At 53.0% G+C, this 22536-nt stretch overlaps 1 protein-coding gene across 3 annotated transcripts in view; it reads right to left on the bottom strand.

The window, feature by feature from the left end:
• Positions 1-699: 699 nt before the first annotated feature.
• The window catches only part of WARS1 (tryptophanyl-tRNA synthetase 1), a 29072-nt gene continuing 7235 nt past the window's right edge, over positions 700-22536 (bottom strand). For all 3 annotated transcript variants that reach the window (XM_046007030.1, XM_046007028.1, XM_046007029.1), the window contains exons 3-11: positions 17345-17558; positions 15589-15697; positions 13209-13328; positions 12524-12706; positions 9042-9142; positions 7188-7300; positions 6813-6986; positions 2751-2891; positions 700-1897 (exon numbers count right to left, since the gene is read on the bottom strand). In XM_046007030.1, coding sequence (XP_045862986.1) covers positions 1736-1897; positions 2751-2891; positions 6813-6986; positions 7188-7300; positions 9042-9142; positions 12524-12706; positions 13209-13328; positions 15589-15697; positions 17345-17558 — 1317 coding nt within the window. In that variant the 3' untranslated portion in view covers positions 700-1735. The remainder of the gene's footprint in view (positions 1898-2750; positions 2892-6812; positions 6987-7187; positions 7301-9041; positions 9143-12523; positions 12707-13208; positions 13329-15588; positions 15698-17344; positions 17559-22536) is intronic.

A 22536-nucleotide genomic window follows, 5' to 3' on the forward strand; every position in this document is an offset into this window, starting at 1 on the left:
GCCTGCCCAAAGCCACGTAGCCTGTGCAGGGAGGGGCGGCCCAATGCTGCTCTGCCGCCGTCGTTTCATCCATTCAGCGCACCTGTGACAGGGGCAACGGAGCGACAAGATGTCACTTAGCCGTGGACGGCCGCAGCCAGCCAGGTGAGGGGGCTGGGGGCTCTGGCTGTGGCGGTTACTGAGGCGGGGGGAGGACCCTCGGTGCCCTCATTTGTGCAACGGGCCCTCTGTGCGTGTGGACACAGCAAATAAGCAGGACAGGCCTGTCACAAACGCAGTGGGTGGCCTTGGACAAGCCACACTGCCTCTCTCAAGTGTCAGTTCCCCCACCTGGAAGTGAGCTTGGGCAGGTAGAGGGAGCCCGGGGCTCCATCCGTGCAAGGCCTGAGGCGGACAGGCAGTTCCTGCACCAGCCACACTGCCCAGCCCATGGCCGTGCCCCGCGACATCCCTGCTATAGGCTGGAGACGTCCCATGAGCTGTGACAGCCAGCAGCGGGGCACTTGCCAAGGGCTAGAAGGCAGACAGGCTACCTCCCAGCGGATTCCTGGGAGCCTGCACCTCGGGACCACGGGGGCTTCCAGGGTGTGTCTCCACTCCATGTCCCCTCTGGGGCCCCCCGTGGACGCGAGGGGCACCCTCGGAGCAGCTGCCGCAGGGTCCCTCCTTGAAGCCCAGGCAGACAGAGCACAGCGACACAGGCAGGACCGAAGGAAGTTTATTCACGCCAACGAGCGGCCCGAGGGAGTGGACCCTGCACCTCCAGAAAGCACAGACCCCTCGAGCCACGGCCGTCCCTGAGACAGGTCTTCCGCTTTTCCAAACTACACAGGGTGCACGGTTTACCAAGCCTCCCGGGGACAGGCCGCTCGGGCCTGGAGGGCTGCCGCGCGCTTTCTAGCTACGTCCACCTGGCCCGGGGCACTGCTCTGTGCAGAAAGACTTCCACGCCAGTCAAGTGTCAAAACAAAAGCATCTGCAAAGACAACAGAGCCCTCAGCATCTGGCACGACCAGCGCGCAGCGGCCCTTGGCTCTCAGGGCGGAGTGTTAGCGCATCGGGGCAAAAGCGCGATTCCCGGAGCGGGGGCATGCATGGTCCGGAGTGTGGTAAGGGAACTGGAGTCTCGCCCACAGAAGACTCAATTTAATAAGGCCTGCCAACTTGGGCCAATATTTGACGTGAAAAGCAGCTTTCAAGCTGGGAGCTCTTGTAGCCAAACGTTTCGCAAAGCTTTCAGCTGCCAAGTCTTCTAAATTTCCTTGGGCCCGGCCTGAACCATACCCGTGCCTATTACACGGCTGCACGTACTTTCCAAAGCACGTTGTAATGGAGGCTAATGCCGTTTTGATTCAGGTGCGCAGACTCACTCCACGCTCCCTCACAGAGCAGGTCTGAAGAGTGTGTGGGGACCGGCAGCAGCTGTCCTAGGACCTGACAGGCTGGCCTGTGGACACGGAGCCAAAGGTCCCCCATGGGGGTCTGCTCTGTGGGAGAGACTCCAGCTGGACTGTCTGACCATGGAACGTTAGCCGGCACCCAGTGACCCCAAGGGTTTGGCCCACGACAGACAGAAAGGAGGACGTCACGGGAAAAAACGGCACGGACACACACACAGGGCTTCCGGATGCCATCCAGTAATTACCGTGTGACAGAGCCTACGGGTAGTGCTGATTTGATTGGGCTGGAATTATTGGTAAATTACATCTCTTTACAAGCACATATAAAAGGAGCGTTACTGAAAGTCGTAGGACAGCTTCCGGGGAGTCATGAACTGTTTCACTATCTCGTCTGTGACCTCTTCGCGCCTGGCCTGGTGCTCGGCGATCAAGGGCTGCAGAACCTCTATGAGCGTCTTCTTGAGCTCGCCAGTGAGCATGTCGCCGCTGGTGTAGTCCTGCCCGGAAGGAGACAGACCACAGTGACAGGCGGCTCACATCTGGGTGCCCGCCTCCTCTGGGTGCCCGCCCAGCCCGCAGCACCCGCGCAGAGCCTGGCGCAGGGGTGGTGCCCGGAAGTCCAAAGACGTGCACCTTAACCCGGTGCTTTTCTCCAAATGCCAGGGACCCCGCCTGCCGCACGGGCTCGAGTCACCGCCCCCGCCCTCCTTTTTGCGGGGCGGAGCTCCACGCGCGCCGGCCGGCCAGCAGCTCCCTCCCGGCCTCCTGCTCCTGCTGCTCCGACACAGCGTCCCCTGTGCTGTGCAGTCTGCTCTGGACTGTTCGCTACAACCAGCTTTAACGTGTTTGCACGGAGAGTCCTCAATAAGGGGCACCTCGGTGGGAAGGCTCCGAGGACCGGAAAACCGGAGGAAAGGCTACCCGTACTCTTTGGGCTCTTCCTACTTCTCACCCAACTGCTGCCGAGAGGCCGCACCAGGACCCTCACCTCCCCCGGGCGAGCCTCGGGGCCCTGCCGGCACCACAGCCACGCAAGGCCCCGCTGACTCGGTGCGGGCGGTGTCAGAACTGTCATTCTGTCCTGTTGGAGCTCCCCAGGCCGTGGTGTCCGGCAGGGAGACCGCTGCGGGTGGCAACCACAGTCTGTGCTTTGCTTTGGGAACTGTCACCGGGCTTCCTGGCGCGTGGCTAAGGGCAGACAGACCTCCTCGCTTTTCACCTCGTCTCAGCTGAGGGTCTGTTGCCAAGGCCCAGCCCCGAGGTTCTGACCACCCTAAGCTCGGCTGCCAGACGCCCCCGCCCTCCACGTCCCCCACGAGAGAGGCTGGACCCTGCGGCCTGTGGACTCACCTTCCTGATCTGCTCGAGCTTGTCATCGTCCTCGAGGAAGAAGGTCAGGTACATGAAGGACACGTCCACGTCACAGTTGCCTCCGAACTGCCTGTGCTCCTCGACGGTGTCTCTGCCTCCTGAAAACGCGTGTTTGTTGACCTGCGGCGGCAAGAGCACAGAGATGCAGCGGGGCCGGGCTGCCTGCGCGTGGAAGCCGGCTGGGAGCTGAGGGTGCAAGTCGGGCCAGGGGCTGCCTTCTGCCCCATCAGGTCTCTGGGCAGGAGGCTGGGGCTCACGGTCGGGAGGAGGAGCCCCACAAACCGCTCCTGCCTGCCCGGTGAGCCCGGGTCCGTGCCAATGCGGCCAATTGGAGAGAGGGGGGAGAGGGAGTGGGTTAGCTCTGGACCCCCACCTCCACGAAACACAGAACAGAGCCAGGAAAGCCCAAGTGCCAGCCGTGCTGGAAGGTGGGCGAAGCATCCTCTGGGGACGGACGGACACAAGGTCCTCCGGTAAGGGAGACAACTCGGGAAGGGGGGCTGCTGCCTTTGCTGGTGTGGAAGGGAGGACGGGAGCCTCGAGAATGGGGCTCGAAAGGGAGAGCAGAGCCCAGGAGACGCTCAGAGGGAGTCGATGCCTGCCGGCAGCCCCACCTAAAAGCATGCAGTCCTCAGAGCTGAAAAAAGACTCAGAAACTGGCACAGTGGTTTTGGAATCACTGAAGATCGTCTTGGAGAAATCAGGGCCAAGAAGCAGAGAAGGAAAGCCAAAAAGGGACAAAGTCTCCTCAACCTTCTTCCCACGAGCACATGAGAGACCGACTATGTACAAATGTCACCCTCTTTTCCTTTCCTGGGGAAAAGGGTGGGTAGAGCTGGCGGTGCCCACGTGCAGATGCTTACTCCCCCTCCCAGGACCACTCAGCAGTTACTGGCGGGCTGCTCCGGGACCCTGGACCGGCGGCAGGTGGAGGCCAGGGGCAGAGGCAATCAGGCGGCAGGGAGTGGCACCTGCTCTGCGCCCCGGCAAAGGGGAAGTGTGGACGGCTGCATGCTGGGGGCGGGCAGAGAAACGACAATTACACATTCATCTTCCCTCTCCTTCACAAAACAAAAGAGCAAGTTGCAGAACAAAATCAACGTAAGCAAACTGCACCAACCACGCAACGACAAAGCAAACAGGAAGCGAAAGCACTAGGCCTGGGTTCTCCTGAGCTCTGGTGCCCTGGGCAGGCCCGCACGGGCCTCTTCCTGGCTCAGACTCGCAGGCCAAGCCAGGTCTCTGCTGGGACCTCGGGAAGACCCTCCAGTGCCGGGAAGAAAGTCTTGAGAACAGAGCTTCCCACGCTCCCAGGGCTGGTTTAAAGGCTGTCCAAGGGCCCCGGGACACTTCTCAGTCCTGGTCTGACAGCAAGACGAGGAAAGGTGTGTCTGCCGCACGTCTTCCCAGATGCATGGGTACCGCTGCTGCCTATGCACTAATCCTCGCTGGGCAGGCCCCTCGTCCCACGATGGCACGCACACGTACCGAGAACGGTGGGCGTCAGCATGATCACATCAGTTAATCCCCAACAACCCAATGACATCTGTACTGCTTTCTCCACCTTACAGATGAAAACGGGGCGCAGTGTCAAGGACCTGCTGTCCGTGGCAGTGGGTGGCAGAGCCGGGCTGACCAGTCTTCTGATGGGGCTTAAGTTTGCCTGGTGTTGGACTGGCCGGTCCTCGGTGTGGCTGGGGCCTTGCTTATGGGAAACCAACAGGAAAATGGATCTGGGCTAGGACGGAAAGCAGCCTTGGTTGTGGGGACCACAATGCAGGGACCAGGGTCCAAAATGACAGAAGCAAGTAAGATGTACCCAAACCAGTATGACCTAGTGTAAAAGGAAACTATGCCTGGAGAGGATGTCTGGGTTGAGGAACAAGAGAGCTTGATTCAAGTGCCAAACTCCAAGAGTCAGCGCGCTCTGGCTACTACAATCCAACGGGACAGGTGGGCTGGCCTGCAGGCCTAGGACGCAGTGGGCCCCCTGAACCCCGCCCTGGGACCCAAAGGCAGCTCTGGGCAGGGGCGCTACAGGGATCTCGTGATCAGAAATCCCAAGTGGGTAGCCAGGCTGGCAAACTGTGTTCCAGACACTCATCCCCAAAGACGAGGTTCCAAGGCTGCCTGTAGGAGGGCCTGGTTTGGTGGGCTCTAGCAGGGCCCGTGTGACAGCCTGGGGAAGGCCTATTTTGGCCTGGCCCGCAAAGGAGCTGGCCGACTCTTCATTCTCAACTGAATTCTTAAATCTGGGGTGCACTTTACAGCTCACAAACACTTTTTACATGTGACCCCACACAGGCCTTGTCTGCAGCCTACGAAATCAGTACAGCTGCTCCCGTCTCACCTGGACACCAAGGTCACTCGCCAATGGCAGTGAGGCGGCAGGGCACAGACAACCTGGGGTTCCTGACTCTAGGCAACGGGAGGGCCCATGCAACCGGGGAGCTGGGGTCCGGTCCTTAACCCCCACCCTCCCCAGCTGTGCAGAGGTAGGACACTGCCTGGACCCTCTGAGTCTTGACGTCCTTGCTTACAAGATGAACATGGCCTCCTGGTGGCTGGCAGGACTCAGTGAGATGACACAGGCGAGCACGTGGCAGTGCCCAGCACGGCGGCCGCTGCTGTTTGCAGGGGGGCTGGGGCAGATGCCCCGCTCCGGCTGGTGTGAGGTGGATTGTGGACCGGAAGGCGGGCGTGGGGACTGGCGCTGTCCTGCCACACAGGCTGCTCACAACGCTTGTGGCCTCTGCAGCTGTGTGCTTCCTGACCTCACACTTACTGCCCGCCCAGCCTCGGGGCCTTTGCTCATCCCTAAATGAATGACCCAAAAATGACCTCCGTAAAACCACTAAAAAACCAAACAAAGTGCCTTCCCTCCTGGAGAGAAGAGGAGCACCCCTCCCCCCGCGTCCGGACTCCAGGCTTTGGAAGGTCCAGCCGGCAGGGAAAGGGCAAGAACAGGCCCGAACATAGCAGCTTCCAACAGATGGCGGCGGAGTCGGCCAGGCTGTTTCCTGGAAGAGGCTCGGGACATGATGGGTCCCCCTGCTGTCCGCTAGAACCTGCCTGGGACTCTGGAAGGGCCAGCGCCCGCGGAGGGTTGCATCACACACCTCAGATACGGATTTAGTCACTCCTGCTGTAAAGTTCCCACTCCCCCCCACACACTGGATTCCAAACAAAATGTCAGCAGCTTCATGGGACAGGGAGGGGGATGTCCCTGTACTGGCAGTTCAGGCCCTGCAAGCCACGGAAGCAGGGCCCTGGGAAAGAAAAAAGCTCAAATAGATTCCTAATTCTCATTTCTTTGGTGACCTGACAGATACGTGCTGAGTGCCTGATGCACGCTGGGACGGACACGGCTGTCCTGATGAAGGGCCCCCACCCATTCCCAGTCTCTGTGGCAACATGTGCCCCAAGCCCCGCCCTGGCCAGGCTGGTCATCCTCTCTGGCCCTCATCCCTCTAAAGGCGCTCCCCACTATCTCCCCATGAGAAATCGAGCCAGAAAACACAAAGCACCCGGTCCAGCTGCTGGACTGCGGCAGCTGCTTGGAAACGTAGTGGAACACGTTCCATCATTAAAAACTGCCATGGGACGTCTGGGTGGCTTTGTCGGTTAAGAGTCTGCCTTAGCTCAGGTCATGACCTCAGGGTCCTGGGATCGAGCCTGCTTTCTCTCTGTCGCTCCTCCCACTCATGCTTTCTCTCACTCTCTTTCAAATAAATAAAATCCTACAAAAAAGAAAACTGCCAGGACTTGGCTTCCAGAGCAGAGCACTGGTGAGAAAAGCAGAGAAGATAAAAAGAGAAGAAAAATCCACAATTTCGCCTAAATGAAAGGACACAGAGTTAAGTTCATCTCGTGTCTGGGTGCAGGGACAGGCCGCCTGGAGTTCGCAGGCAGTGGCTGTAACTGACCCAGGAACCCAGCACCGTGGCAGAGGACGCTGGAAGGAGTCATGTGATGCGTGTGCATCTCAGGCACGCCTGCTCTGTGTACACGGGCTGCCCCTCCGGCCCGGACAGTGCTCACCTTGGTCTTGATCTGCTTGGCGGTGTCCGTGAGGAAGATGGAGGAGTTGGGGTCGCTGGCGCTCATCTTGGTCTGGGCCCCCTGCAGAGCGGGGAAGAAGGTGGAGTGCAGCAGGGCTGGTTTAGGGTAGCCAATCCTGGGGGCGACGTCTCTTGTCATCCTGAAGTATGGATCCTGTGGGGGGGAGAGGGGACTCTGAGGACAGCTGGCAGAAATGGGCTGTCAGCCTGTGAGGACGTCCGCGGCCTCCATGGGAAGCTCCCAGCTCCCAGTCAGCTTACGGGATTGCCCCCCACCCAGCACCTTGTAAAACCTCCCTTCCCATAAAGGAGTGCGGCGCCCCAGACCGATGGACGCCTCGCCCCGCCTGCTGACCTGGTCGATGGCACAGGGGATGAGACACTGGATGTCCGTCTTGTCTCCGAAGATCTGAGGGAACGAGTTGCTGAAGGAGGGGGCAGCCTGGATGGCGGGAAAGCTGATCTTCCCTGAAAAGCGTAAACAAAGTATTTTTACACACGACGTCGACTCCTGTTCTGGTTAATTCACCCAGCGAAAGGGATGGACACGAACAGGCGTTCTCCCCTTTAGAGAAGCGACCATCACTCAAGAGAATCTGAAACAAAAGAACAGTAGGGAAGAGACGATCTCCAGTCCCAGTGTGGATCTCTCCGTTCTCTCAGCCTCCCCCCGCATTTCTGCCGTGACTGCACACTATCTACTTTCCCCGACTTGGGTGGTTGCCAAGTGTTTCTGTTCGTAAACGTGGCAGCGAGTGTTTAGTCCGTCTCTACCCACAGGCACATAGGTTGTTCCTCGCCTTTAATTGTATAAATTCTGATACCTGGAACCCCAAACTGTTTTCAGTACTTTGGACGTTGCTGTTAACATCACTACTGCTATTTGCCCAGAGCCGCACAAGGGGCCCAAGGGCACCGACCTTCATGTGACCTCTGCCGAGCCGTGCTGGGCCAGCCCCGCTATCTGTGCTGCGTGGGCAACTCACACCGCCACCACCACCAGCGCCCCGCTCACACACACAGCAGCGGTGGCCATTCCCTGCGTGTGGGTGCCAGGCTGTGCTCAGGGCCAGCCCCGGGCCCGTCTGCTGCTCCCAACTCTAGGAAAAAGTGCCATCTGGCTCCCATCGTACAGACACGGACTTTCAGGCTCAGACTGTCGACACAGCCCGCCGCAGCTAATACACAGCAAGCAGGCGGCTGGGCCAGGATTCCAACCCCGGTGCCTGGCAGCACAGTGTGCAACTAGGCATAGGTCTGTCTCTCGTTTGCCCAGTGCCACCTTCCCTGAGACATCTTCCCAGGAAATGCAGGCCTTCCAAGGATAAAAACCCTTTCAAAAGCACAGGGTTTAGGCCCCAACTGTCAGGAATGCATCTCACTGAAACATCAAAGGGTCTTGCTCATGTGAAAAGACTCCTAGTGAGGCCTCTCCATGGCATTTCTGCACTTGTCCCTGAAGGTCCCCTCACCGCCAGGGCCCCAGGTGGTGCCCCCTCCCAGCGGGACAAACTGTCCCAGGCGGCACCCACAGGCACATTCGGGGATGCTGTCCCGGGCTCGTGGCTGCTCAGCCTGGAGCTGTGCCGCAGAAACAAAACAGAGGAGAGGATCAGGAGACCCACAAGTGTCAGGGATCAATTCTTAGCTCTGGGAGCTAAGGGTCTAGGAGGGGAGAGCTGATGTGTCTGCCAGGCACGGAAGTACACGGAAAGGGACCTGAGTGTGTGCGCAGGGGGCCGAGTCAGGGAAGGACGGTGAGGGCGGGCAGGGTGAGCACCGCAGGGCTTCTGCTCAAGTCCCTCCTCTTATGGGGGGAAACGGAGGCTCCGGCGGGCAGGGTGGGCACCGCAGGGCTTCTGCTCAAGTCCCTCCTCTTATGGGGGGAAACGGAGGCTCCGGCCTCTACTAGAGGCGCCTGCATGGGCTGGGACCCCATGAGCAGGCGGAGGAACTCTAGTCACCCCACCCTTCTCCTCCCTCCTTCCAAGCCTCTTAGTGGGTGACCGATGGTCTCCGGAAGTGCAGCATCAAGGCCCAGAAGTGGGGCTGTAGGCATCGCACCAGCTCCTCCGGTTCCTGGGAAAGACCTGCCCGTGGGGTCGCTGTGGGGAGGCGAGGGGCGAGGGATGCCACCTGACAGGCCGCCGGGCCCCGGGGCAGATGCCGGTGCTTCACCCAAGGACGCAGGCCACGGCGGGCTCCTTACCGATGGAGTCACTGTCAGTGAAACCGAAAATGCCTTTCACTTGGTTGAAGGTAACGTGCTTCTGAATCTTCACCACGTTCTTGTAGAAGCCTGGGCTCATCCTGAAAAGACAATTGGAATCCAACCGCAGGCTCAGGGCGGCCTCCTGCCGAGGCCGAAGCAGTGCATGGTGAAACCTGAGCATAGAGGTGTGGGCCGAGGACACGGACCGGGCAGGAAGGTGCCCAGAAGGCATCTTGAGGCAGAGAGAGCTACGGCAGGCCGAGTGGGGCTGGCCTGGGAGCTGCCAGGGAGGTGTGCAAACCAGTGTGAGACCGACATCGGATGCCGGGCCGATGAGGCAAGAACGCACGGAGACTTAGGGACTGACATGGAGCATTTAAACTGCCCGGAAAAAAAACCAAAAAAACCCAAAACCAAAACCAAAACAAACCCCAAAAAACCCAACAACAAAAAAACTCTGCCGGAGTCAGTGATCCGGTGTGCTCAGAGCTTCCAGCCTGGGAGCCCCGAGGGAGTCTTCCCGTGAGACAGACTGTTCTGCGTTGTGCTGCTAGAGTCTCTGCAGAGAAACCGATACGGCCAGCCACCAAGGCCCTGTCCACCATCGGCACCCCCAGCCATGCTCTCTGGGCAGGTTGACCCCGTGCCCAGCAACAGGCCTGGGCCACAGTGGCTGGTTCAAGCAACTGGATGCTCTCTCCTGGGTGGTGAGGGATGTGGATATGAGCCCTGGAGCTGTGGCAGCCATTCTGCTGCCAGAAGGACCTAGGCTAAGGATGAAGCAAATACAGGGACAGGTTGAACCCAGAAGGACCTCTTACACAGCAGCTCTGCTCTCCACCCGACCAGGTGTCCTTTGTGCCCCACAAAGGAAGGGAAAAAGTGGCGGAGCTAATGCCTACTATGCGTTTGCATCACGTCGCAAGAGCTGTGCTAAGTGCTGGACACAAGTTAACACCTCTCAACTCCCCCTTTGACACAGCAGCCTTGCCTCCACTTTCCAGGGAAAGACTGAAGCTCTGAGAGGTTTAGGATCAGGGCACAGACCCTGCGAGTACACGAGCTGGGATCCAAACCCAGGCTCGTCCGGCCACAATGCCTATGCTTCTCTCACCACATCTCACAGTTTTGAAAGTTGAAGACTTCTGCCCCTGGATGAAGAACTCCTGAATGTCTTTGGGCAGACAGCGGGGTGTGGGGCTGGGGTATTAGAAATCCAGGGGCACTGGCTGCCTGGGGCAGGGTCAGCTACGAGGCAGGGAGAACTGTAAAGGCAAAGGCTTCACACCACGGTCTGTGCAGAGTTGAGCAGAGTCCCACTTAGGAGGGAGAGAGGCTTTCACTTAACAGCCTGCTCAGTTTTGGCCCAGGGCACTGGTCGGGGGTGGGGGGTGCAGACTGTGTTACAGAGAGAGGACACCCGGGAACCTTGCAATATGCGAAGTGCTCCCCCTCATGAGCACCGTTCAGGCGTCTACCACTCGGACATCTCCGCGGATACGAGGCGGTGTTCGTTTCACCCCACCAGCCCCTCGGCTCAGCGAGGCGGGCACTCCACTTGGCTCACTGCTGGGTTCCCAGGGCCCCGGAGGGCGCCGGCCGCAGAGAGCGCTCCGTGACTGTTTTACTGACCCAGCGGAACAGGGTCACCCCTGACCCCGAGGATGACAGAAGTGGGAGGGGGTGGGGAGCGACACAACCATCTGTGCTTTACGGGGAGCGCTGGCTGGTGGGGGACCGAGGCTGTGAGGGGCTGCCAGAGGAGGCAAGAGGCGGCACCAGAGGACACGGTGACTGAGCACTTGCCAGCTCGGCCCGGCCCTGAAAAGAGCAGCAGGACCCAGGGTGTGGCTATGCGCTCGAGCAGGCAACAGAGAAAATAACGCACCACGAAAATGATACTAACGATCACATCTAAGGTCTCAGGTAACCCTATTTCGTGGACCAGGCTTGTTGCGACTCATGAGCACCAAAGAGAGGTGCCAGGACTCGACCCGGGTCCGTTTCCCTCCTGTGAAGATCATGTTGCCTCAAGGACACCACAATGCCTCTATGCCCACAGAGAAGGGATTTTAAAAATCTCACAGGTAAAATGAGAAAGTTAGGAACTCGGGTACCAGTTGGTGGAAAGGCCAGACTTCTTATGAAGGCAGCTATTCCTGTGGCTATAAGTCACCACTAGGAGGCAGTCCTGTGGCCGGACATTTGGGGGAAATGGTAGTGAGCAAGTTTCTCCGCACTCCCTGCGACCCCAGCCCGATCCGATCCGAGCTTCTCCTGCTACTGCACTCTGTCCCGGCCTGGTAGTGAGCCTGCGGGGACAGGGCCACATCCCTCCCCAAGGACAAGTGCCTGGGCAGGAGGGGGGTGTGTGCGGGGGCAGCACTGCCTCTCAGGTGCTCAGAAGTACCTGCTGAGCAGAACAATGTATTCTTATTGGGACACTTGACAGAGTCTTGTTTTTCTTTTCTTTTCTTTTTTTTTTTAAAAAGATTTTATTTATTTGACAGACAGAGATCACAGGTAGGCAGAGAGAGAGAGGAGGAAGCAGGCTCCCTGCTGAGGAGAGAGCCCAAAATGGGGCTCCATCCCAGGACCCTGGGATCATGACCTGAGCTGAAGGCAGAGGCTTTAACCCACTGAGCCACCCAGGCGCCCCTGAGTCTTGTTTTTCTAACACAGTTCTTGGCAATCATTTGGGATGAAGAAAACTTCAGAAATTTCAATTCAGGGACACCTGGGTGGCTCAGTCGGTTAAGCGTCTGCCTTCAGCTCAGGTCATGATCCCAGGGTCCTGGGATCAAGTCCCACATCGGGCTCTCTGCTCAGTGGGGAGCCTGCTTCCTCCTCTACCTGTGCTCCCCCTTCTCACGCTTGCTTTCTATTTCTCTGACAAATAAATAAATAAAATCTTAAAAAGAAAAAGTTTTGAGGATTTTCCGAATGCATATTTCAGCTATGGAGTGGCTGATTTAAAGAACTGGACTGGGGGCACCTGGGTGGCTCAGTGTAAAGCCTCTGCCTTTGGCTTAGGTCATGACCTCGGGGTCCTGGGATCCAGCCCCGCATCGGGCTCTCTGCACGTCAGGGAACCTGCTTCCCTTCCCCTCTCTCTGTCAAATAAATAAATAAAATCTTAAAAAAAAAAAAAAAAAAAAAAAAAGAACTGGACTGCGAGGGGACCGTGTACCAGCGAGACTTTTCTCTGTGAGGAAAAAGGGACGCCAAGAAAGAGAAAGACTCTCACTGGCTAACTGACCGTCCTTGAAGAGAAACTACAATTCTGTCTCAAGCTGGGGATGGAAACCTTTAGCTGGTGAACGAGACCAAGAAACCACATCCCGACGTTTCATAAAGGAAGGAAAACATTCCCCAGATCTTAGGACCATTTTAGATGTGTCTGACTCTGCTGTGGCCGCGAGGAGCTGCCGTCTGCATCCGCTTTTCTCTCTAGAAGGCAGCCGGCACTCTCTCCTTACCCCATGTAGTCCAGGTCAGAGAAGATGAAAGTCTTGTTGATGTCAAAGCCGCAGGCAATGATGTCCTTGGCGTTCTCCACGGCGTAGCCATAGGCCTGGTCCAGGGTCAGGTCTTTCCACAGGTACTTCTCGTCGTCCGTCATCTGGATGACCAAGGGCACGTTGAACACATCCTGCAGCCACCTACGAGACACGTGGGAAGAAGGCTGCTACCTCGTTTCCCCAGCGTTCATCTGAAAACGTGGCTCCTGCTGAGAGTGTATGCACAACTTTCTTGTCCACACAGTCACACAGTCTTACGTTGTGGAGCTGGACTACGACACTTACTTAATGCGGAAGGGCCTGCGTTCAGCTCTGTGCCAGCTGCTTTATGCTGGCCACCATTTTAGGAGGGAGGTATTATCACTCCCCTCCTGCAGACGTGGAAACGTGGGCTCAGGGAAGTGACTGTTACGGTCACAGGGACAGGTGGAGACGGGCTGGCTGACTCCAAAGCCGGGCTTGCTCCATGATGCCACACTTTCTAACGTGACACCGGGAACAGAGTCACCAAGTCACAACAGCACCAGTCCCCTCGTACCTTAACAACACAGACTAGGACTATCCCATCACTCTGACTTGGTTTGTAAGTAACATTCCAGATTCACTAATAAAAGGGATAAAAGGCATACGATTCAATACTTACTTTGTGAAGATAAACGGGATGAGATGACCTACGTGCATTGCTTCAGAAGAGGGGCCCCTGCCCGTGTACAGATAAAACGGCTTCTTATTCTCGTAGGCATCAAGAATTTGGTTCATATCTCTAAAGGAAAGAGGAGAAAAGGAAATGCTGTGATTTTTCTGAGAAACACAAAGGCGCTAATGCTCACTTGGTAAAGACAGAGAAAACACAACACAATGATCAGTTACCCTTGCTGCCTGTATTAGAAAAATGACAGGAAACGCCTACTGACATGATGTGTTTCTCCTGTGATCGTTTAAAAAGTGTAAGACACGCAGGTCTGGAATAAAAGTGGGATATGGTTGGGCAGCTAACGGAATCCCTCTGGAAACTTCAAATACCAACGTCCACACACCATCTGCTTTACGCCCGTTCCTGGGAATGACACCAAGCCCGGAGACTCTGAAGACCCAGACTGGGAGACTGCGAGTTCCACACATTCCTGACTCAGGGATGGGAGTGAGGAAGACCTCCTGGGAGTGTGGAGGGGCAGTCCCTAGCTGGAAATCTCCTCTGGGCTTCCTCAGCCAGGCTGGGGCCAAGTGTCTTCAGCTGGGAGTCGTTCTGGATTCATCTACCCTCCCCCAGGACTGGGGTCCACAGACAATGCATACGAAGGGTTTCCTCGTTGGGCATCAGAATCACTGGTCACGTTACATCTTCCCAGGTCCTACCTTCAGAGATTCTGATTTAGTGGGTCTGGGGTGATGCCTGGGAATCTGTATTTTTAAAGAGCTCCCTCAGTGATTGCCAAGTTCGCCAGGGGGTGAAACCACTGCTCTAGGGTGTAAATGTTCTTTCTCAACAATGTGTCCCAAAATAAAAGGGGACCTTTCCAGGGGTTTCTAAAAAGTAACTCCTCCTCATACCCCTCACCAAGGGTTAACGGTGCTCCTCACTGGGCTCATGGGATGATGGGAATGGTGTGTGTGTGCGGTGTTTGTTTTTTTTTTTTTTTACTTCCAGGCACCAATCATACACTGCTTTTAAATAAGGAAAGCATTAAAAAAACTTAATTTTGGAAGAAAAGAGTCCTTCTCTGGTTTTTATAATTAACCAAATCTAACTTCTATGGATTTATAGGAGAGAAGAAACCAAAAATTGAAAATAACCCACATGCCCAGCAACCGGTGAATGGATAAACAAAAAAACGGGGTGTACCTATTCAGCAGAACACTCGTCAGGTATAAAAGGGAGGGAAGTACGAACACATACCGCCACACGGCAGAACCTTGACAACATGATGGTTGCCAGTGGTTGTGGTGCGAGGAGGGGGGTTGGAGGAGCGATTGCTCCTGGGGACGGGGTTTCTTCTTGGGGTGGTGAGAATGTTCTGGAATTAACAGTGGTGGTGACTGTTGCATAAACTTATGAATATACTAAAGGCCACTTTAAAAACGTGAATTGTATACTTTAAAAACGTGGATTAAATCTTAATGAAATCTTAATAATCTATATTCCGGGGGCGCCTGGGTGGCTCAGTGGATTAAGCCGCTGCCTTCGGCTCAGGTCATGATCTCAGGGTCCTGGGATCGAGCCCTACATCGGGCTCTCTGCTCCGCAGGGAGCCTACTTCCTCCTCTCTCTCTGCCTGCCTCTCTGCCTACTTGTGATCTCTCTCTGTCAAATAAATAAAATAAAATCTTAAAAAAAAAAATCTATATTCTGTCCAGAAGGAGGGCTGAGCGGGGTCTGGAGTTTTCTGCACACGGAATCTGAAGTGTTCTGGCAGGCTGCCGCATTCCGTCCTGTGTGTGCTCTCCCGTAACCAACCACGCAGAGCAAGCAGAACAGAACAACCCAGCCATGGACCATAAAATGGGCTAATCGGTGGGGTGGGTGAGGTAGGAACACTTCCAGAACCTGCCCATTTTCTGATAATTATCTGCACAGAATTTACAGTCTCGGGTAGGGATAGTCTCTTCCAGGTACACTGTGCTGGTTTCTCTTTTGGTAACAGGGTTTAGGAGCAGGCCAGGACAATAGCAGGAAGGGGCATAGAACTTCAGGAAGCCACTGCTTATCGCGTGGGAAATGCTGAACTTGGATATACTAATCTCTTTTGTCTTTATGACATTTTATGATCTAGAGCGCATAATCTGGCATGAATCTCATTTGCGGTGTATGTGACCTCCAACTGTGATGGGAACAGTTGATAAATGAATGAAGTAAGGGCCCAAGGGTGAAGGGACAGGGCATAAACCCGGAGCCAGTTTTGGGCAGAAGGTGGAGCCCCGTCTACAGATGGCGGCTACCACTGTCCCCACAGGAGCAGGCGGCTTGAGGGAAGAGCCTCCTGGTCACATCTGGAATTCGAAGGAGGAGGGCAGGAAGCGCCGACCTGTGTGAGAAGAAGATGCCTCTGCGCAGGAAGCGGTGTGGCTTCTGGCCCGTGGCTCGCTCTATCCGGTTTACCAGCTCCTTGTCAATTTTACTGCTTCCGAACCGAACTGGAAAAAGAAAATTGGAACAAAGGAGATACAGCCATGTTAGGTGGTGTGAGGTCTGGCGATCGGCTATTACTGAAGCGGAAAAACGAGCGTATTGTGTACAATCCTGATGAACCCAGGCTCTTCAGGCGTTCTGCTCCCAGTCCCTTCTCTCAACCCAAACTCAAATGTCTTTTACGGTAATAAGGAGACTTAAGATCACAACCAGCCAAACAGGAAACAAATTACAGAATAAAATGCTGTTTTCTGGGCGCCTGGGTGGCTCAGCGGGTTAAAGCCTCTGCCTTCGGCTCAGGTCATGATCTCAGGGTCCTGGGATCAAGCCCCACATTGGGCTCTCTGCACAGCAGGGAGCCTGCTTCCTCCTCTCTCTGCCTACTTGTGATCTCTGTCAAATAAATAAAGAAATAAAATCTTTAGGGGCGCCTGGTGGCTCAGTGGGTTAAGCTGCTGCCTTCAGCTCAGGCCATGATCTCAGGGTCCTGGGATCGAGTCCCACATAGGGCTCTCTGCTCAGCGGAGAGCCTGCTTCCCTTCCTCTCTCTCTGCCTGCCTCTCTTGTGATTTCTCTCTGTCAAATAAATAAATAAAATCTTAAAAAAAAAAAAAGAAATAAAATCTTTAAAACAACAACAAAATGCTGTTTTCTCTGGATTGGATTTTGATGGGAAACATATCCAGAATTCAGTCTGGCTAGCAACTTTTTACAATCCCCTCCCCCAGGTGCTTATTAAGGTATACTCTGTTGACGCCGACACCGTAATTTTAGTATCCTTTAACTGTTGCACTGAATTACATCTTCAAACGAATTTTCCCTCATTGACTGTCTGTACTTAAATTATGGAAAATGGCTTTCGACTTTGATAAAAACATGTCGGCAATGTTTCTTCACTGGTGATCACCAGTGATCTCAGAGTAAGGACTTCCCTGAGCGGAAAGCCCCGTGAGGAGGTGCTTGCCAGTGGCCACCCGCCCTCTGTGAGGAGTCATCCTTCTCAAGGTAACTTCTAGCTTTTCAGTTCTACAATCAGTATCATAGGAAGAGAGACTCGGACTTAGGTAATCCATTCCTGACTTTAATCATTAAGTGAGAGGTGATTTATTTATTTAATTAAAAAAATTTTATTTTTTATTTTTTTATTTATTTGAAAGACAGAGATCACAAGTATGCAGAGAGAGAGAGGAGGAAGCAGATTCCCTGCTGAGCAGAGAGCCCGATGTGGGGCTCGATCCCAGGACCCTGAGATCATCATGATCTGAACCGAAGGCAGAGGCTTTAACCCACTGAGCCACTCAGGTGCCCGTGAGAGGTAATTATGGCAAAGATGCCATTCTAATAGACCTTTCCCTCAAGTTCTAAATCACTCAAAAAAAAAAAAAAAAAGGGGAAAAAGCTTCTACTAAGCTCTCTACTATGGATCGTTATTCTGAACTAAGTTTTACATTGTTATTTTAGTTGAAAAGAATCCTTTGGGAATGTACTGCATGACCAAAAAATTTTAGGGTCTATTTTTTTCTTGCCATTGAAGCTTGACTGAGCTTCTAATTCAAAATCAAAATTAAAATCAAAAACAAAAACAAAAAAACACCAGTGGGCTCATCTCGAGGGAATCACTTGTATGAGCTGGGGTTTCTCCCAGGACATACCAATGAGCTTATCATAGTCAATGCCCTTGGCACTGCTCGTCTGTACCGTCCACGGGTCCACGAAATCCTCCTCGGCTTCTGCGGCACCCAGGCCACTATCGCTCTCGGGTGCCGGGTTCTCTGGAGGGCAGTCGGCCTTGTAGTCCTCCCCCACGGCCACTTTGTATCTCATTTTCAATGATAACAACATCTTCACTGCAGAATCGATTTCATCCTGGACAAAGGAAACGAGGATATCGACGAGGCTAATAACTCACCAGAGCTCACGTTTTGCTGAAGGGGACTACTGTCACATGGCAGGCACCACGTAAATGCCCTCACACGTGTTCCCTCCTTAGCCTCACAACACCCCTCGGAGGCAGGCACCACCACCACTGTGCTGTTCCAGCTGGAGACTCGGAGACTCTGAGACTCAGCGAGGCGAAGGAGCTTGCTGGTGGACACACAGCAAGTCGTGGGCCTAAATGTCTCTCATTTCTGTGCTGTTTTAGCGCTGTGGGTCCGTACCACAAATGCTACGGGACAAATGGACGCGGCACACGCTGTTATTTATGACACACTGAATATACTCACGATTTCTCAAATGCCACCCATGCCAGACAATGTGTGTGACAAGCTCCCTGGACTGAGTATAAGGAATTCTACATCGGACCTTGTTTTTACGTTTTACAGCTGAGATGAGTATTTGTGGAAGCTTAAATAATGCCACTGAGGACAGTACCAGCAACTCTAGACATCAGGGAAACAGATAAAGGCAAGGAAAAACACAGGCTTTCAAGTCCTAAATTAAGGAGGGATGCAGTGAGAAACAGTTGTATTACTGTATTTTGGAGTCTTATCAAGCTGTCCAAAGTGTTTGCACACTGAGTGTTTAAAAATAAGCATAAGAAAAACAAATGTAAAATTATATCCTTGGGTACTCTGGAAATCTGGCAGAGACCTCCTGCTTCAGAAGCCCACAAGAGCCACCCACGAAGGTTGGCCCCTGCAAGAGGAGGCCTAATTAGGCAGATTAGTCATGTTGTGCCCCAAAGCTCTGCTCCTGTAACTGGCCTTGCTGGATGAGATCACAAACAAAGAATATACACAGGCCAACTTGCTTGGCAAAGGAAGTACAAACATTCCCATTCAGAGTGTACACATCATGTTCTCTGACGGGGACTTGCTAAGTGGAGAGACATATCACCAAGCTCCGTTCAGAGGCAACTGCCGCGTGAGCTACGGCCCCTGAGCCACAGAGAACTACTGCCGTGGGGGCACTTCTGCAGACACAGATTTGTGTTCCAAACTCTGAAACTACCAGGAATTCGTTATTACAATGAATTAGAATTGTGGACTTCGTAACTGTGGATATATCTCCTAGAAGAGATAGGATACCTGCCCAGGTGGGTTAGGTATGTTTTACTCATCTCACTTCTGCAGTGCCTAAGCTCAGTGCAACAAAATAAATGTTTAGCAAGCATGATTTACTGAATTATCCATGGGAAGAAATACCCTGCTTTGAAGGACACTTTAGTCAATACCCTTTTATCATTGGCTGTGTTGACATTTCACACTCTATCTGGTCTAACTCTGCTTGCAACTAGGAGGCTCTCTGAAAGTCAAACACCAGTGTCCCTAGTTAAGAACTGTTTGTAGTCTAGAATGTGATTTAAATGGACAGGCAAGTTTGCGACAAAGTGGATGGAATTAGAAGGTATTACGCTTAGCGAAATAAGTCAATCAGAGAAAGACAATTATCATATGATCTCCCTGATATGAGGAAGTTGAGAGCCAACGTGGGGGTCTTGGGGGGGTAGGAAAGGAATAAATGAAACAAGATGGGATCGGGAGGGAGACAAAGCATAAGAGACCCTTAATCTCACAAAACAAACTGCGGGATGCTGGGGGGAGGGGAGAGGATGGTGGGGTTATGGACATTGGGGAGGGTATGTGCTGTGGTGAGTGCTGTGAAGTGTGTAAACCTGGAGATTCACAGACCTGTACCCCTGGGGCTAATAATGCATTATATATAAATTAAAAAATAAAAAAATTATAATAAATAAATAAATAAATAAATAAATGGACAGGCAAGCTTGCCTTTCTATTTTCTTGTTCTCAGTTTAACATGGACCAGAACATGGAAACACAATTTAAAAGCTGATGTCCTGGGGAAGGAAAAAACAAAAGATGACTATGTACATCCTGATTTTTTCTAAAGTTCCAACACAGGGAGAACTATCCATGGTGGAGGCCTAGGGTAGAGGACAGAGCCAGTGACTGGAGGGGCCTGAGGATGGCTTCTGGGTGCTGCTATCTTGTTTCCTGATCTGGACGCTGGTTACAAGTATGGTCATTTTGTGAAAATTCAGTAAGCTGATTATAAGTTCCTTACTTTCTGAATAAATGGTGTACTTCAATTTAAAAAGTTTACCTTGGGCGCCTGGGTGGCTCAGTTGGTTAAGCATCTGCCTTCAGCTCAGGTCATGATCCCAGGGTCCTGGGACTAAGTCCCGCATCAGGCTCCCTGCTTAGCGGGGAGACTGCCTCTCCCTCTACCCCTCCTGCTTGTGATCTCGCCTAGCTGCTTGGCTTCTCTCAAATAAATAAAATCTTAAAAAAAAAGTTTATGTAAACTAAAAGGACAAGAAAACAGACTTTGCTGTCTTGACCTCTGGGATCCAGCGTCATTTCTTGAGTTCCACCTAAAGTGCTCATGCCCTTGGCCACTGTCTCCCCCCAGAGCCCCTAGATTCTGATCTATGCCCTCAGGAGACTCCTTGGTATTTAGTGAGCTGTTACTGAAGCTGGGGATCTTCGCCCTTAGTATACGGAGCAGAAGAGAATGTTGAGGGCCGTGGTCAAGACACATGGCAGAGACCGCTGGAGAAAGAGCCCATGGCGCCCTCACCGCATTGGTGTTCCCAAGGAGCTCTAGTATTTTGCATAAAGTGAATTTCTAAAATAGCAGGTGCTTCTGTTGTAACACATTCCAGGGTCAAATTTACTTCTGAATTTTCATCATTTAAGTCTGACTTCATCGTGCAACCTCTGATCTCTCTTGTTGAGTGTCAGCGGATTGCGCATGTCAAAGAACAGACTTGGAAGAGTAAACTCAACTGTGTTAAGCGCCGCTTGTTTAACAATGACTATGACCGCGGGTCACTAAGAACCGCTATAGCTAAGAACTTATTAAATGTTACTCAAACTTAATGCTACATCAAGATACCACTGCCAAGTTTCCAAACATGGATTTACAGAGCAAATGGTTAACATGTGGGTCCTTTATTTATTTTGGATTTTTATTAAAAACAACTTAGTCTCACCCACTGAGTCCTCCTAACTGGTGTTCCTAACTGGAGGATTCTTCCTGTGATTAGCTAACCCCTTCCTTGGGACATCACTTTCAGTACTATTTATCTCTTTTAATGTGTGATGGCTTATTTGGGGTCCAAAGAGTTAAAGTAAACTGCCAGGATGGGTGGGAGACAGTTGGCCCCCATCTGGGGAGGACCAGCGGGGCAGGGGCTTCTGAAAAGGACACAACAGGGGCTGAAAGTGACGGACGAGGACATAGTGGAAGAAGCCGAGTGACCGAAGAGCGGACACAGAGCAGAATGAACGGCAGTGCTCATGTGCATTAAAGATGCAGATGGCACGGATCACACTTCTGAAACGTCCTGCAGCAACAGCAGAGACCTTTCAGAAAGGCACAACCCCATGAGGACAAAGGCAACAAAGAGATTCCCCGGTAACAAGAATTTAGACGCCGTAGAGTTGCTGGACAACTGGCCACGGACCGGGAACAACAAATGTGAGGATGTCGTGGAAACACTGGAATTACGCTGCTAGGGCATCTGGGACCAGGGCATCTGGGGAAGTGAGGGTGAATGTGGGCTATGAGTTAGGAACACAGGTGGAAAGTCCTTTTAAGAAGCAGCTGCTTGGGGCGCCTGGGTGGCTCAGTGGGTTAAGCCGCTGCCTTCAGCTCAGGTCATGATCTCAGGGTCCTGGGATCGAGTCCCACATCGGGCTCTCTGCTCAGCGGAGAGCCTGCTTCCCTTCCTCTCTCTCTGCCTGACTCTCTTGTGATTTCTCTCTGTCAAATAAATAAATAAAAAAAATCTTAAAAAAAAAAAAAAAAAGAAGCAGCTGCTTGGCTCTCTACCTCCCACCCTCTCCCGCCCCAAGTCAGAGGTCCTGTGCTGGGGAGGTCAAGTTACAAGTGTCTAGACTGGGGGCGTTCTGGGGCAGGGGCAATGCACCGTGGGCAGGGAGGGTGGAAGAGGGCCACATAGCCCAGCTCCTCTGCCCAGCAGAGAACATCAGGAAAACCATCATCAAGAGCTCAGAGATAAAATGATACAGTACCTAGGAAACGATAATGGGGTACAACGAGGAAAGGAACATCCAGAAAGCAATGAGCTCACAGACGTTAAAAATGACAGGATAAATGAAAAAGAGTTTACTTAAAAAAAAAAAAAGAAAGAAAAAGAAAAGCAACATAAGAGGTTGAGGAAAGGGGCGCCTGGGTGGCTCAGTGGGTTAAAGCCTCTGCCTTCTGCTTGGGTTGTGATCCCAGGGTCCTGGGATTGAGCCCCGCATCGGGCTCTCTGCTCAGGAGGAAGCCTGCTTCCTCCTCTCTCTCTGCCTGCCTCTTTGCCTACTTGTGATCTCTGTCAAATAAATAAATAAAATCTTAAAAAAAAAAAAAAAAGGTTGAGGAAATATACTTAAAAGAACAACAAGAAAACAAAATGGAAAGCACAAGTCAAAAAATAAAAGCAGAGGACCAGTTTCTGGGGGGGAAAATCCATAAATAAGGAAACAGAAGAGAAGAAATCAGAAACAACAGAATAAGGGTCAAAAGTTTCTAGTTAGAAAGGATGTACTCATCCCAAGAAATTTCAGAATACTGGAACAAAGAGACCTTCCTACAAATTTCCAGAGAAAAACCAAGGGAATGGAATCTGGTTTCTCCACAGCGACCCTGGGAGCTCAGCAGAGACAGATCACTGGCTTCCAAATTCTGTGAGAAAATCACCTCTGCCCTAGAATTCCATACCCACTCTTGCTTATCGATCAGATCCTACATAAAGATACTTTCAGACATGCAAGATCCCCCCATACTATTTCTTTAGTGCGATTTCTTTCAGAGACCACTGGAGGACTTGCTCTATCCAGAAGAGTACACCCGCAAAGGAGTGCGACAC

The sequence above is a fragment of the Meles meles genome, chromosome 6 (assembly GCF_922984935.1).
Source record: "Meles meles chromosome 6, mMelMel3.1 paternal haplotype, whole genome shotgun sequence".
In the NCBI taxonomy this organism is placed as follows: Eukaryota; Metazoa; Chordata; class Mammalia; order Carnivora; family Mustelidae; genus Meles; species Meles meles.